Source organism: Monodelphis domestica, chromosome 7 (assembly GCF_027887165.1).
Source record: "Monodelphis domestica isolate mMonDom1 chromosome 7, mMonDom1.pri, whole genome shotgun sequence".
NCBI lineage: Eukaryota > Metazoa > Chordata > Mammalia > Didelphimorphia > Didelphidae > Monodelphis > Monodelphis domestica.
The window spans coordinates 259,123,722-259,138,228 of NC_077233.1; the positions used below are offsets into that span (position 1 = coordinate 259,123,722).

At 38.4% G+C, this 14,507-nt stretch overlaps 1 protein-coding gene across 4 annotated transcripts; it reads left to right on the forward strand.

The window, feature by feature from the left end:
• The first annotated feature begins 101 nt into the window (after nucleotides 1–101).
• TRMO (tRNA methyltransferase O) lies at nucleotides 102–11,402 on the forward strand. Of its 4 annotated transcripts, none has more exons than XM_007498042.3 (6): nucleotides 102–230; nucleotides 2,037–2,211; nucleotides 2,787–2,944; nucleotides 5,221–5,847; nucleotides 8,390–8,660; nucleotides 11,218–11,402. In XM_007498042.3, exons 1-5 carry the CDS (start codon nucleotides 155–157, stop codon nucleotides 8,644–8,646), a joined length of 1,293 nt encoding a protein of 430 aa, XP_007498104.1. In that variant the 5' UTR covers nucleotides 102–154; the 3' UTR covers nucleotides 8,647–8,660; nucleotides 11,218–11,402. The 4 variants fall into 4 exon arrangements, with proteins under 4 accessions (XP_007498104.1, XP_056662654.1, XP_056662655.1 ...); XM_056806676.1 differs by having other exon boundaries at nucleotides 123–200; XM_056806677.1 differs by lacking the exon at nucleotides 102–230 and adding an exon at nucleotides 279–320.
• Nucleotides 11,403–14,507: the final 3,105 nt, after the last annotated feature.

The window sequence follows — 14,507 nt, forward strand, 5'->3', positions numbered from 1 at the left end:
GGCTGCTGGGTTAGGGATCTTGCTCCCAGCAAGTTGCTAAAATCTCACTGGGCTGGGTACCGGGAGCTGGTGGTTGTTATCATCATCATCATCATCATCATCATTATTATCATTATTGTTTAGATCTGTAGAGCAGGCCGAGGTGACTGACACCATGCAGCGTTCGAAAAAGCTTGGGTCTCCACCTGCTTCGAGCCCGTGTGAGTGCGTGAAACCGACTCTAGAAACAGGTAACAGGGGTTGCAGTTCCTTACTGGAAAGGGGTCACGTGCTGAACTGTCACGTGAAGAACGGTCACATGAGCGACCTCGCTCTAGTCTGTGAGTGCCCTGGTTGGAAGTAGATTCCCTACTGGGACGCCCAAACCCAATGACTTGCTTTACCATTGTGAAAGCCCCCTCTCCTTTCGCACCTCTTTCGTTATCGTTAGTGGTTATTTCCTCTTTATAGTCTCCCCAACTTGAAGAATATGGAAGATGAGAGTAGGGATGAGAATTGGGGGGCATAGATCTTCAGTTAGATGGAAAATGATGAGGTATATACATACATTGGACCCCCTCCTTAGCCTTGACCTCAGTTTCTTTATCCTTTAAATCAAGGAGTTGGACTAGATCAAGGATTCTCAAGGATTTTGTTCCTTGAAACCTTTTCAATAATAAATGTGAACCCCTGTGGTAATTTAATATACTTATAATTTCCTTTAGATTCTTTAGGTGGTACAATGGATAGACCCCAGGTCTGGAGTCAGGAAGACCTGAGTTCAAATTTGCCATAAGACAATAGCTCTGTGACCATTGGCAAGTCACATATCCCTGTTTGCCTTAGTTTCCTCATCTGTCACATGAATTGGAGAAGGAAATGACAAACCAATCCAAGTATCTTTGCCAAGAAGACCTCAGAAGGAGTCACGAAAAGTTGGATAAAGCTCAAATTACTCAACAGCAAGCTTACAATAACTAAAATCATTACTTTTACCAATAGAACTCCAAATTAAAATTTACATAATTATAAAATATAAAACATTGGCTGTGATTTGTTTTCACAGAGAAAAAATATACGTTTAACATACTTAGGCAATAATTTACTGTTTCTAACATCATTAAAGAATGTTTAGTGCAAACCCTTTGAACTCTTAGACTCCTTTCCATTCACTGTTTCTGTGAAAGATGATGTTATTGGGATGTTTTTTGAAGCCAATATCCCACAAAAAGTCCATTGGTATCTTGTGTCAGAGGCAGTATTTTAGACTACTTGGACAAAGTTATTCAGGGAATACTTTTTTTTTTTAAGATCAGGGAAAGATGGCAGAGACAAATGGAAAAAAGGGATTGGTGGTTCTAGGTATTGTATTCAACTCAGTTGCTGAGATTATGTGAAAACTTTGCCTTTAAGTAACCAGTTTATTTTGACATTTGTATTAGATGATGGTTAGGTCAGTAAGTCAGGCAACAATCATTTATTAGTCATTAAGGGGAAGTACATTGTATTGGTAGTCAGACTTAGTTCTATTCCCTGCTTCTTTGATAACTAGGTATATGAGCTTGGAAAAAAAAAACAAAAGAAAACATAACCTTTCTGAGCCTCATTTTTCCCATCTATAAAATGAAGAGGTTGGGCTGGATGATTTTTTATATCCCTTCTAGTTCTAGATTTATATGATTCTTAATAATCTTTAGAATATTAAGTTAGATTGGTTACAACCAAAAAACTCAAGAAAGCAGTATGAATTACTTTTATAATAATTTATTCACTTATTATTGTAAACAATACTAATTAGCACTTATATAATACTTTAAGGTTTTACAAAATACTTTACATATGTTATATAATACAATAGTCCTGTGAGATAGGTGTTGATATTATTTCCATTTTACTGATGAAGAAACTGATGATGTGATCAGAATCACAAGCTAGTAAGTGCTGAGGCAGTATTTAAATTTAAATTTTCTTGATTACAAGTCTAACATTCTCTCCACTACACTCCTTAGTTGTTTCACCAAATTAGAATATAATTTTTTTTGTTTTTATTTCTGAAGGTAATATTTTAACTGAACCAATTGGTTACATAGAGTCATGTTTCTCAGCTAAGAATGGTACACCAAGGCAACCAACCATTTGCAGTTTGTCACGTGCTTGTTTGAGGATAAGAAAAAGTGTCTTTAACAATCCTGAACATTCTGTAATGGGCTTAGAACAGTTTTCACATGTTTGGTAAGTTGTTTAATTATTAGTAATAGACTTTTTATGTCCAGAATTTGCTAATAAGTACTTTGGAAGTAGTTACTTCGGAGAGTACATTGTCTTTTTAACAAAATGTAGCCTACTTTAAGATCACTTCTTTTCCAAGAGGAATTACACCAGTATTTTTCTTAAATATTTAAACTTAAACATTTAAATCATTTAAAAATGTAAATAAAAATTTAAATATTTAAGTAAAAAATCTTTTATCTGTTCTTTCTCAAACCTCACTTTCTCCAAAACAACCTGAATCAATTAATTTCATGAGTGAGGATTGGTGAAGACTATAGATTAAATGCAAATTCTTGTCCTTCTACAAGTTTAAATTTACATACTTTAAAAAAAGAAAATGTTTTGTAGCTACTTTTTTCTACTACTATCATTTTTCATTGATTCCCTGTCATCTCAAAACTTAGTGATAAAGTCTGTGTGAAACTTATACTAAATGAATGTTATCATTATTTTGGAGATGATTTGTGCTTTGCTTTTATGAAAAACACCCCCCTTTTATTCCTTACTAAGTGATTCTGTTGTTTTTTTTCTGGCAGGATTTTGTTTGTTTTTCATAAAAATGGTCATTTGAGTTGTAAGGCAAAAGTGCAGCCTCCTCGCTTGAATGGTACAAAGACTGGAATCTTCTCCACGAGGAGTCCCCATCGCCCTAATGCCATTGGACTTACTCTTGCCAAGCTGGACAGAGTAGAAGGTAATATTTAATTCTTTTTTATATTCTCACATCCAGCAAAAAGAAGCCTGTAAAGACAATAGCTATTTAACTCCTCACTAAACTTAATTTTGGGGTGATCAAACAATAATAAGAAAGGCAACCTTTGTTTGCATAATTAAAGCAAACTCCTTGAATTTGCAGATAATTACATTGACCTTCTGTGCTTAGCTCTGAAGACAAGGCTGTATTTTGTGTTTGTTGTTTTTGGTGAGGTTAGAGGTGATGGGGAGTAAAATGAAACAAGTTCTGTACTTGGAGGCAGCAGAGATCAGAATTTGACTCTTGACACTTACTGGCTATGTGACTGAGCAAGTCACTTAATCTTACTGAGCCTTAGCTTTTAGACCTTTATGGGAATCATGGTACTCTGATTTTTTTTTATTTCCTTATATTGTGCCAAGGAGAGCATTTTATAAACTTACTTTAAAGTACTATAGAAATGTAAGTTATTATATCCACTTTATTTTTAATGGTATGATATTGGGAAAAAAATCAGCTAATCTTTTCTTCAGTTTTATTGCTTGAATTCTCTTGTTTTCTTTCTTCAGGACACATGTCATTTTCTTCATTGTTACAAGTTCTAGCTTAAAATGTAACAAATGCTGAGAGATATACATTACTGGAGCTGTTTTAATTTATTTAATAATATTTATTCCTTGCTTGATTCCCAAAATGTTTGAGAAACTTTGAAGGCTAAAACAGACCAAAAAAAACACAATTAAAAGTAAAAACAGGAAAAAGTTTCAAAGGAGAAGAGAAATGAATGTATTGTATACTGGAGACTGAATGGGGGAAAAACACTTTAAAGTCAGAGGACCTTGGTTCAGACTCCACTTTTGCCACTACATGTGTGACCTTGGACAAGTCATTAAATCTCTTTGGGCTTCATTTACATTATCTGTAAAATGAGAGTTTTAAGTTTATTTTTCTGGTTTTTGTTTTATTATCTGTGTTCTCTTTTGCCACATAGAGGATATGGAAATGTTTTGCATGACCGAACATATATAATCTACGTCAAAGTGCTTGCCTTTTCAAGAAGAGGAGATGGGGAGGAGGGCAGGGCTTTAGAACTCAAGAATTATTTTTTTAAAAATGTTAAAAATTGTTTTTTCATGGAATTGAGAAAAGAATGAAAACATTTTTAAAAGAAAAATGAGAGGATTGGACTCAATGGTTTTAAAAGTCCCTTCTATTTCTAAATCTTCCATTTTTATGAGGTACTACTATTGAACAGCAAATTTGCCACAGAGTTCCCTGACAGTTTAAAAAAAGAAAACACATTTTATGTTGTTTATAGTTTATGTAATACCATTCTCATCTGATAAAAGAAGTCAGAAAAGTTTCCCTAGAGCAGGGGCCTAGATCTCTTTACTTGTTTTGTTTTTAAATAAATATTTTGATAACTAAATTTCAACATAATTGGTTTCCTTTGTAATCTACGTATTTTATAACATTATTCTGTGAAGAGGTCTCTAGGCTTCACCTAACAACCAAAGTTGTCCTAGCATTTTCTGAGGAGTTTATCATGTCGATATGTAGATAAGGGGCATTGGGTTTTTGTGAGTAATATAGAAATGTTCTTTGAGTGGTTATTGCATTCTAGACATATAAAATCTGAGAGCACAAAATCAAATCTTAACTCGGTGAGGGCATCTTTTGGGGAAGCTAAGATATTAAAATTTTGAAATATAGCTTTCTGATCCTCAAGCTTAGAGGAATGAACAGTTAACATAATTATTATTTCCTATTTCTCAAATATCAGATTACTCTGTGAATTTTTGACTCCAGCAACAAGTTACAAAAACAAGTACACTAAAATATAGCTGTTAGATATCAGTAGGGCTGAAACAAATGGAGGCACCCATCAAATGTTGAAATAATTCACTTCTTACATTTGTAAGTCTGTTCCCTTTTAATTAAAGTCTTCATGGGCTAAGGAGACAATGGAATTTTCCTATCTGCTAAATACTAGTAGCAGAAGAGTCCCTGCTCAAGTGATAGTGAATGACAAGACAACATAGTGAATGATAAGAAGTAAATATACTTCTTCCTCAGTAAGTCAGTCATTCAGCTAGCATTTATTAAGCACCTACTGTGTGCCAGGCACCCTGCTAAGCGTTAGTTAGTCATCAGGACTTAATATTTTGCTGTTGAAACTAGATTTCTGATTCATTCTGATTCTGCTTTGGATGATTTTTTTTTGTCATGTAAATTTAAAGATGATTTTTCTTTTTTTCTTTTTTTAATCATCTTAGGAGGAACCATATACCTCTCTGGAATTGACATGATAAATGGCACACCTGTTCTGGACATAAAACCATATATAGCTGACTATGATTCACCACAGGATCTAATTTACCCTTTAGATGAGCTCAGTTTACAAGAAAGGGAACAGAAACTAAAAGATTTGCCTTGCTCGATTAACATGGCTGGTAATAATGAGCAGGAGCTGAGAACTGAGGGCTTCAGGCCTCAGAGCCACAGTAGGGAGGGGAAACACCCTGCAGACCAAATAGCAAAAGAAAAATATTTGAAAGAAAAAGACTCAACAGATGTGCAACACCTGCTACATAAGTTCAAGAGCACAACAGCAGATTGCAATGTAGAAACAGGAGTAAATCAGAATTCAGGTAGAGATGTAGGACAGATTGGCTTGCATCAGTCAAAGGAATGTATAAACAATAGTTTAAGCATGGTGGAAGGAGATGCAGTTATGCAAGAAAACTCAGAGACTCAGCACCATTCCATCGTGGGCGATGCTGCCCCTGCCAGTTGTGTTGCATCCTGGGTGAAAGATTCTCCTGTGACTACTTTAGAAGTCCGGTTTACACCTAATGCAGAAATGGACCTTGAACGCTTTAGTTTGGAAGATGATACAGCAGGTATCTTTTTTTTTTTTAACTCCTAACTTCTTAACAAGTATCAGTTCTAAGACTGAAGAGCAAGAAGAGCTAGGCAATTGAAGTTAAGTGACTTGCCCGGAGTCACCTAGCTAGGAAGTATTTAAGGCCAAATTTGAACTGAGGTCTTTCCAACTCTAGACCTGATACTCTATCCACTCAGCCACCTGTCAGGTATCCTCAAGGACAAAATTAATTCCCTCAGATCTTCTTTTCTTGTTTGAAAGCTGTGATATGTTTTTGTTAGGAATTTAATAAAGGGTAATATTTTTAGGATTCTTTTTAAGAAAATTTTCTCTATTTTATTCTAGTAACAAACCTATACATAAGTTTTCCAAGGTTACATGATTCATGTTGTCTTCCTCCCCCTTTCCTCCCCTCTCCCGTAGTTGACAAGCAATTCCACTGGGTTTTATTTTTTTCTTATTTTTATTTTATTGTAATTGAAAATTTTTATTTTATTAATTAATTTAGAATATTTTTCCATGGTTACATGATTCATGTTCTTCCTCTCTCCTCTACCCCCCTGAAGCCAATGCACAATTCCACTGGATTTTACATTTGTCATCGATCAAGACCCATTTCCCTATTATTAATAATTGAACCAGAGTGATCATTTAGATCCAGTCATATCCTCATTGACCCATGTGAGCAGGCAGTTGTTTTTCTTCTGCGTTTCTACTCCCACAGTTCCACTGGGTTTTACATGTATATGTATAACCCATTTCCATCTTGTTCCATTTTATAGTAGATAAAACCCAAGTCATATATCCAGATAAACAAGTGATAAATCATGCTTTCTTCTGCATTTCTACTCCAACAGTTCTTTCTCTAGATGTGGCTAGCATCCTTTTCATAAGTCCCTCAGAAATTGTTTTAGGATCCTTTCTGAAAAAAATTTCTTTGAGGTATTTTTTAGCATGGTTTTCTAGAAAGAAAATTCTGACAGTATTGGGCAGTACAGTATTCTTTTGAAAGAGTATTTGTTGAAATTCTGGTTGCTGCTTTCCCTGTTGAGATTTTCTTGAATACTTATTTCTGTAATAAGCTCAAAGGGATGGTTCGGTCAACTATACTCAAATCAATCAACAACTTTTATTAAGTGCTTAATGTACTAGGCACTGGGGCTACAAAAACAAATGGCACCCCCAACCCCATTCATGCCCTCGTTCAGACAGGGCAGAGAATATAACTGACCATCGCTTGGAGCGAGGCAGTCACAGGAATTATAAGTGAGGCTATTGCGATGGTCACTTCTCTTCCAGGAGCAATAATGGCACTTTGATTCTTGTTCTCCAGACAAGGTGGGCACATCCATGCCTGGCTGAACAAGACCTCTTATCCTTGCGGATGACTAGGGATATGAAGCACGGCTTTGGACCTCCTAGATGGAGTGGATTAGATGAGTTTTTACTCACATATCAAGCTAGACAACAACTCCGTCCTGAGGTTCAGTCCCAAAGCTGAGTGAATTGACTCAGTTAACCAGGATAGGAAATAGTTTCAGAAACTATTTCTGATTTGGAGGCAAACATCATAGTAACCAGGCAGATGGCAGGATGCTTATACTGATTAGATCCTGGTGGATGACTAGATGAGAGTTTCCTTCATTATCCTTTGGTAGACATCTACTAAGTATAGTGGATAGAACTCTGGACTTGGAGTCAGGAAGACTTGAATTCAAGTTTATCCTCAAATCTTTAGCTGTGTTATCCTGGGTAGATCACTTAACCTATGTTTGTTCAGTTTCCTTATCTGTAAAATGGGGATAATAACAAAACCTACCTAAAATGAGATAATGTTGGTTTGGTTTTTTTTTTGATACTTTATTTATCTTAAGCTTTCATTTAAAAAAAATATTGAGTTCTAAATTCTCTTCCCGATTCCCCTGCCTTTCTCCTCCATTGAGAATTGACACGGGAAGTCATGTAAAACATACTTCCAAATTAAGCATGTTGAAAAAAAAACAATAAGCAAGAACATTTTTTAAAAAGCAAAACTATGTTTCAATCTGCTCTCATACTTCATCTGATCTCTGTCTGGAGGTCAACAGCATTTTCCATCATGGATCCTTTGGAATTTTCTTGGATCAAAAATAAGATATTGGTAAAATGCTTTCCAAACCTTAAAGTCCTCTCTAAATGCTAACTCTTTATTATTAGTTGTAGGATATTTGGTATTGTGAGGCTAATAACAAATAAGAATCTCCATCTCAACAGTCAAAAAAGAAAATTTCATGCTTTGATTCAGGAGAAAAGGCTATAATTACTGCATAACAACCAGTACAGACGTAGTCTGTAGAAGCGCCTAGCATAGTGCCTGGCATATGTAATAAATGCCTGTTGAATTGAGTAGAAAATCTCTGTGATTAAGATATCTAAGCCCCAGATGGTGGCCCACTTATTTTGAGAGCTATTTAGCACAATAAAATTGAAGTTCATTACAATGAAATTTGACCCACGTGTGATTTCAAAGTATAGACCAGGTTTTTTAAAAAAATTTTAATTTGTTCTTTTCATTTCAGATGCCAGCATCACTTCATTTAAATATTTTCGATCGGTGAAAGAGGCAAAGTGTGCCATTATTGCTGTATTAGCTGCCGATCCCCGTTCTGTGTATAGAAGGAAACATTGCCAAGACCGTCTTTTCTACTTTTCAATGGACACGGCCCATATTACTTGCTGGTTTGGCGATGGGTTTGCAGAAGTGCTCAGGATCAAGCATACTGACACTGTTGAGAACCCAGTTTGGCAGTGTTCCTTACAGCCAGCTTCCTCTTAAGTCATGCAGAGCAGGTAAACCTGTTGTCTTGGGGACGTCCTCCTGATCATCCTGGGGCAGGGCTCCAAGGGGAGGAAGCCTTTGGGATGCCATTCCTTATTCTCTTTCTTCCTCTGACTCCTTCCTGGACTTGCTCTCATTCAGATCTCAAAGATTTGCGTTTCATTTGACCCAGCCGTGGTCCACGGTGGAGTCAGGTGACAAGGAATAGCAGTGGTTAAGATAGAGGAGGAGGATAAAGCCTTTACAGTTCCTCTCTCAGCTTGGAATACTGCCAGTGATGCCCCTAGTTTCGGTCCTGGATGTAACAGTACAAGTCCATGGGCTCTCTTCTCACTCTGACCCACACATCTGTTCTGTAAGAAGACGCCTATTATTACGTTGGTTGGCATCCTCTTTGTTTATAGTATACTGACAAGCTTTTGCTATTAGTTTTAAAAAACCACCCTTAGATACCATTAAAGCATTTGTCTGTGTGAGGCTGCCCTAGTTGATAAGCATTTATTAAATACCAGGCACCATGCCAGGCATTTTGTACAGTGCTTTTGCAGGGTCTAAAGCAAGAAACCTTTGTCAGAAGGAATAGTGGCAAGAGTGGAAAGGACAGTAAATCTGAGGAAGCAAAGAAAAGCATCATGATTGGGGGATTCGCCTGATAGAAAACTGTTCCAATGGGTGTATAGCAGAAGGGGCTCCGTAGCCATCTATTTTGGATCCTTGGTCCCTTTATATCTTCCATCTGCAGTCAGGTGGGGAAAATGTCCTATATCTCACTGCGGGAAGGGGAAAGCTACTCTTTTTATTTTTTATTATTTATTATTATTTTTTAAACCCTCATCTTCTGCCTTGGAACCAATCAAGGCAGAAGAGTGGTAAGGGCTGGGCAATGGGGGTCAAGTGACTTGCCCAGGGTCACACAGCTGGGAAGGGTCTGAGGCCAGATTTGAACCCAGTTCTTTCCATCTCTAGGCCTGGCTCTCAATCCACTGTGCATTTTTCTTATGATTCATCTATGGTTATTACAAACAAGGGAAAACATTTCTTTCTAATCCCACTGCTTTGGTTCCTCCTGCTCAAAATGGTTATATGGAAACATCTATGTATAATAAATTTTTATTTCATAAAAATTATGTCAGTATTAGGATATGCAAAAGTGCTTAGGGCTGCTAGTGAGTCTGGAAGGAGTTAGTTACTTCTTGTCACTCAGGAAAGTGATGCCCTTCCAGCAGGGGCTTTCAGTCCAAAAAAAAAAGAATAAAAAAAACATCCGAAGATGTGGTTACAAATTTTGACTAGAAATATGATCTCTTTAAATGGAAAAAAAAAGTTGTATTCCAAATCACAAAAATTATTAATATGGGGACGGTTAGGTGGCTCGGTGGATTGAGAGCCAAGACTAGAGATGGGAGGTCCTGGGTTCAAATTTGGCCTCAGACATTTCCTAGCTGTGTGACCTAGGCAAGTCACAATCCCCATTGCCTCGCTATTACTAGGCTTTTGCCTTAGAGCCAATGTGTAGTATTCATTCTAAGATGGAAAGTTAAGAGTTAAACATTTTCTTCTAATAAGATGGGATTATAGAATGTTAGAGTTGGAAGGAACCTTGGAGACCATTGGCTCTAATCCTTGCATGTATAAAGTTTACACATGATGATTTTGAGGCAAAGTCACATGCCTAATTTCCTGTTGTTTCTACCTGCTTTCCAATTTGGCCTCCACACAATAGCCAAGGTGGCATTCCCAAAGAGTAAACTGACTGTCGTCCCGTCTCGGTTCTAAGGACTCCTGTTGCCTCCAGGCAGGGGTTCTTAAATTGGGATTTAAGGGCTCTGGGAGGCTCCCAGGATAGATTTCAGGGGATTTGTGAACTTCAATGGCAAAACATTTCTATCTTTATTTTCAGACTTTTAACTGGAATTTTGCATTTATTTCCTTCAGTTATTTCAAAATCTTCTGAAAAAGAGTGCCTAGTTTTTGCCAGATTGCTAAGGAGATCCGTGTCACAGGAAGGGCGGGAAACTGCTGCTACGAACTAAAGTCCAGATTTCTGGACATTCAGTCTTCCGTCCCGGGTTTATTACACACGACACGTGATCATGACAAGTCACTCCCTTTCTCACACGCCGGGATGTAGGCCTGCGCTCTGCTTCCTCCTGTGTCCTTGCCTTGAATCCCTTGTGCTTAGAGCACGTTCCCTCTCCGTCGGGTAGCGCAGAAGTCTCTTCTGCCGCTGGGCCTTTCCCGACCCCTCCAGCTGCGGCCGCCGAGCCTTGGCCACGTATGTGCACGTGCTGTTCCCCCTGGGGGCCGGGGCTGCTTCGTCGTTATGTTTGTGGCCCCGGCACCACGCACAGGGCCGCGCTGCGAGGCCCCTCGGCCTGCCCGAAGGCCTTGCTGTGAGCAGGAATCGAGATGCACACCGTGTCGGTCTCAAGAGCAGCTGTATCGATTCCTTCCCCAGGGCGTTCAGGCTACTTTTGTCCTTTTAGTTTTGCTTATAGACTTTTACTTTTTTCCAATTATAGATCGAAAAATGTTTTATGTCTTTTTTTCTGACATTTTGCTTTTCAGATTCTCTTCCTCCAACCTCATTCCTTCTCCAGTGGTCGGTTGTGGGCTGTACCAGCGCTTTCCTGCAGTACATGTTTCCATATTCCCATGCTGTGGCAGACGACACGTCACACACAGAAAACTCACAAAGGGAATAAAGTGACACAGGCTGTGTTTGATCCGCAGTCACTTCCGCATTTTTCTAAGAATGTTAGACTCTGGGTCTCTCATTACACAATGCTTTTCCCCATAAACGTTCGTTGACTTGAGGGCAAATCCTTTGAATCTCTGGTATTCTGGTTGTTTCTAAACAGCAGTTTTTCATACATATTCCCCGTTTTAAAGACCTGATATTGTACTGATCATCCTGCATCAGTGAAGGGGCTCGTCCTAGTAAAATCTGCTCAAATGGTAACCATTGACTGCAGAACTATTTGCTTGTAGCCAGAGATTCATATTGGATTTGATAGTTAAAAAAGCCACTAGAAACAGGTTAGATAAATGCCTGAAGTCAGCACTGTTAGTTGTTAGGTAGTCAAAGCGGAGAGACTGTATGAACGGCCATGTTTTAAAATGAAATTTCATGGCGCATGATTACTTGCATAGAGATGTTTCGCCAGTGCTTTTGATTGAAATTGTTCTGACCTTGTAATAGATCAAGATGGGGCAGCTGGGTAGCTCAGTAGATAGAGAGCCAGGAGGCCCTAGGTTCAAATCTGGCCTCAGACGCTTCCCAGCTGTGTGACCCTGGGCAAGTCACTTAATCTCCATTGCCTAGACCATACTGCTCTTCTACCTTGGAACCAATACACCGTGTTGATTCTATGACAGAAGGTAAGGATTTTAGAAAACAAAACAAAACAAAACAAAAAGCAAATGGACTGAGGGACTGACCTTTTCTTTATCCTGGCTGCTATGTCTCTGATGTTATCCATGCACAGGCTTTCATAGTACACTTAAATGTTATATTTTTTCCCTAAAGAAGATTCTTCTTTTGCTTTTGGAAAGCCTTAGGAATTCTTTTAGTAATATTCTGAACTTATTTATTAGTGAAGAAATCAGTTTTCAACTCAGCCAGTTTTTATTAAATGACAGATTTAAGAGCACTATGCTAGATCTTGAGGGCAGTACAGTTTAGCTGAGGCATGGCCCCTGTTCATAGAGTTTACTTTTTAGTAGCGATACGACATGTACAACATTTAACTAGAATACAAAGAAATAGGTAAATACATGATGAACCCTGAGGACTTTATAGAAATAAAAATTTTTAACCATATGAACAATTGTATTAAAATCTCAATTCTCATGTGATATTTTCTGTTTTCTGGCGAGAAAACAACATGCTTAAAAAACAAGAATGAAAGCTTTCAGGTTAATGAGCTTGAGTATCCTAGTTAGGAATGACCTTCGTATATGAGTAGGCTTGTAGAAGTGGCAACTGTTAAGAATGGCAGAATTTCAAAACAAAAGGATCCAGTGATGCTTCTCAGTGTCCTTCTACCTGTATCACAGGTCTGGAATTGGGGTTTCTGGGATTGTCAGCCATCTTTGGGAGAGCCAGCCTTAGGCTTTACTGATGTCTGTTGACATCCAGTGAACTTCAATTTTTCAAGAAAGAGGACAGGCAGCCATAGAGATAAGAAAGGCAGTATGATCATGGAGAATGGGGACTGGTCAGTTTTGTTTGTAACACAGAATAGGGATGAGGAAAAAAATGGTGCCAAAGTTGGAAACTCGTTTAGAGCCAGATGGCAGATGACTTTGAGATCAGAATAAGTTTATGGGGTAGGCAAGGGAAGAGCAGTTGAAGGTTTCTGCATAGCCAGCTAGTCAACAAATATTTATTAAATGCTCACTATAGTCCATTTTTTAAAGCAAATTTAAGAAAAACAACTTAAATGTAGAAGTTTTAATTATGGAGTAAAATCTGAGAGCATCACGAAGCAATCCCATTCAGGCTCAGGATACTTACTACCTAACCCAGACTCTCCTTATTGGATCCTGGTTGGAGACTAGAGTAGATCAAAAGCAGTAGAGGAGAGAACAATAAGGAAGAAGTATCAAGAGAAGGAAGAAATGGGCAACCGAGTGCCATATAAAAAAGCTTATTCCTCTCTCCTTTTTTTTTCTTTCCCCCTCTGCTGAAGACAAGAGAAGGGAAGGAAGCTCAGAGCAGAGACAACAAACTCTATATTAAAGAAGCAAAGGACGAGATCCTGAGAGAGGACAGGGACTTGTTAACAAATGGAGAACTCAAATTTCTTGAGTGAATGAACCAACCTCATCTCTTTTCGGTGATAACTAAGCTATACATTCCTTGAGGACAGATATCTATGCCTATTACCTATATAGTGTTCTAGGCTCAAACTAGGTGTCCAATTAATGTACACCTAGAAATGACAAATGAGGGCAGATCTGTTCTCTTGCGAGAGAAAATGGATCAAAGCTTCAGCAAGTCACAAGTCCGGCAAAACTGTCCACAAAGTGGATTTTGCACCTTGAAAAGAAAAAAAAAATCAGACGTCACTCATTTACACCTTTGTCGCCACACCAAGTCGAGGACCCTTGAAGCTGTGGTCAGGGTGGGACCCGAGACCACAGCACTTTTCTTCTGTGTTTCCACTCCCACAGTTCTTTCTCAGTGCGGATAGCCTTTCTCCTAAGTCCCTCAGGGTTGGCCCGGATCTTTGCCTTGCTATTAGTAGCCAAGTCTTTGCTCTCTCCATGAAAGAAAGCCTTTGGGTCCTTAAATACCATTTTAGAAGCTCATTATTCAGTCCTTTCTTAGACATCCCTAATTAGTGAACAGCCAATGAGGAGCTGGTCCACCATTATTTAAATCCCACCCTGATTCCTTAGTGGATGGAGGAAAATCGGATGCTTGGTTCTTTGATTCCAGCCCAGTCCAGAAGGAGGAATCAAGTTCTGCCCAGTTAAGAGTGACTTTGTTCAGTACTTTTCAGTGTGAGACTCCAGGGCTATTCACAGACACACCTGGCCTAAGCTGGTTTTTATTTACAGGTTAAGAGAGCACACACAATCTCCTCTAGGGTGGGAGCATTCCTTGAATCTGTCAGGAACGAAGGAATGAGTAAAGAGGTTGGAGGAACAAACCTGAGCTTCAATTAAAAACTCAGAAATAGAAATAATTCAGTATTAGAAAGACATCTTCTTAATGGGGAACAACCACTATGCTCTTTCCTTACAGCTGCTGGTCAGTCTTCTCCGGGCACACTTACAGGACTACAGGAGTCACTGCTCTGGGATGGGAACACCACTGTACCAGTTTTCTAATGTCGTTTGAATGGACA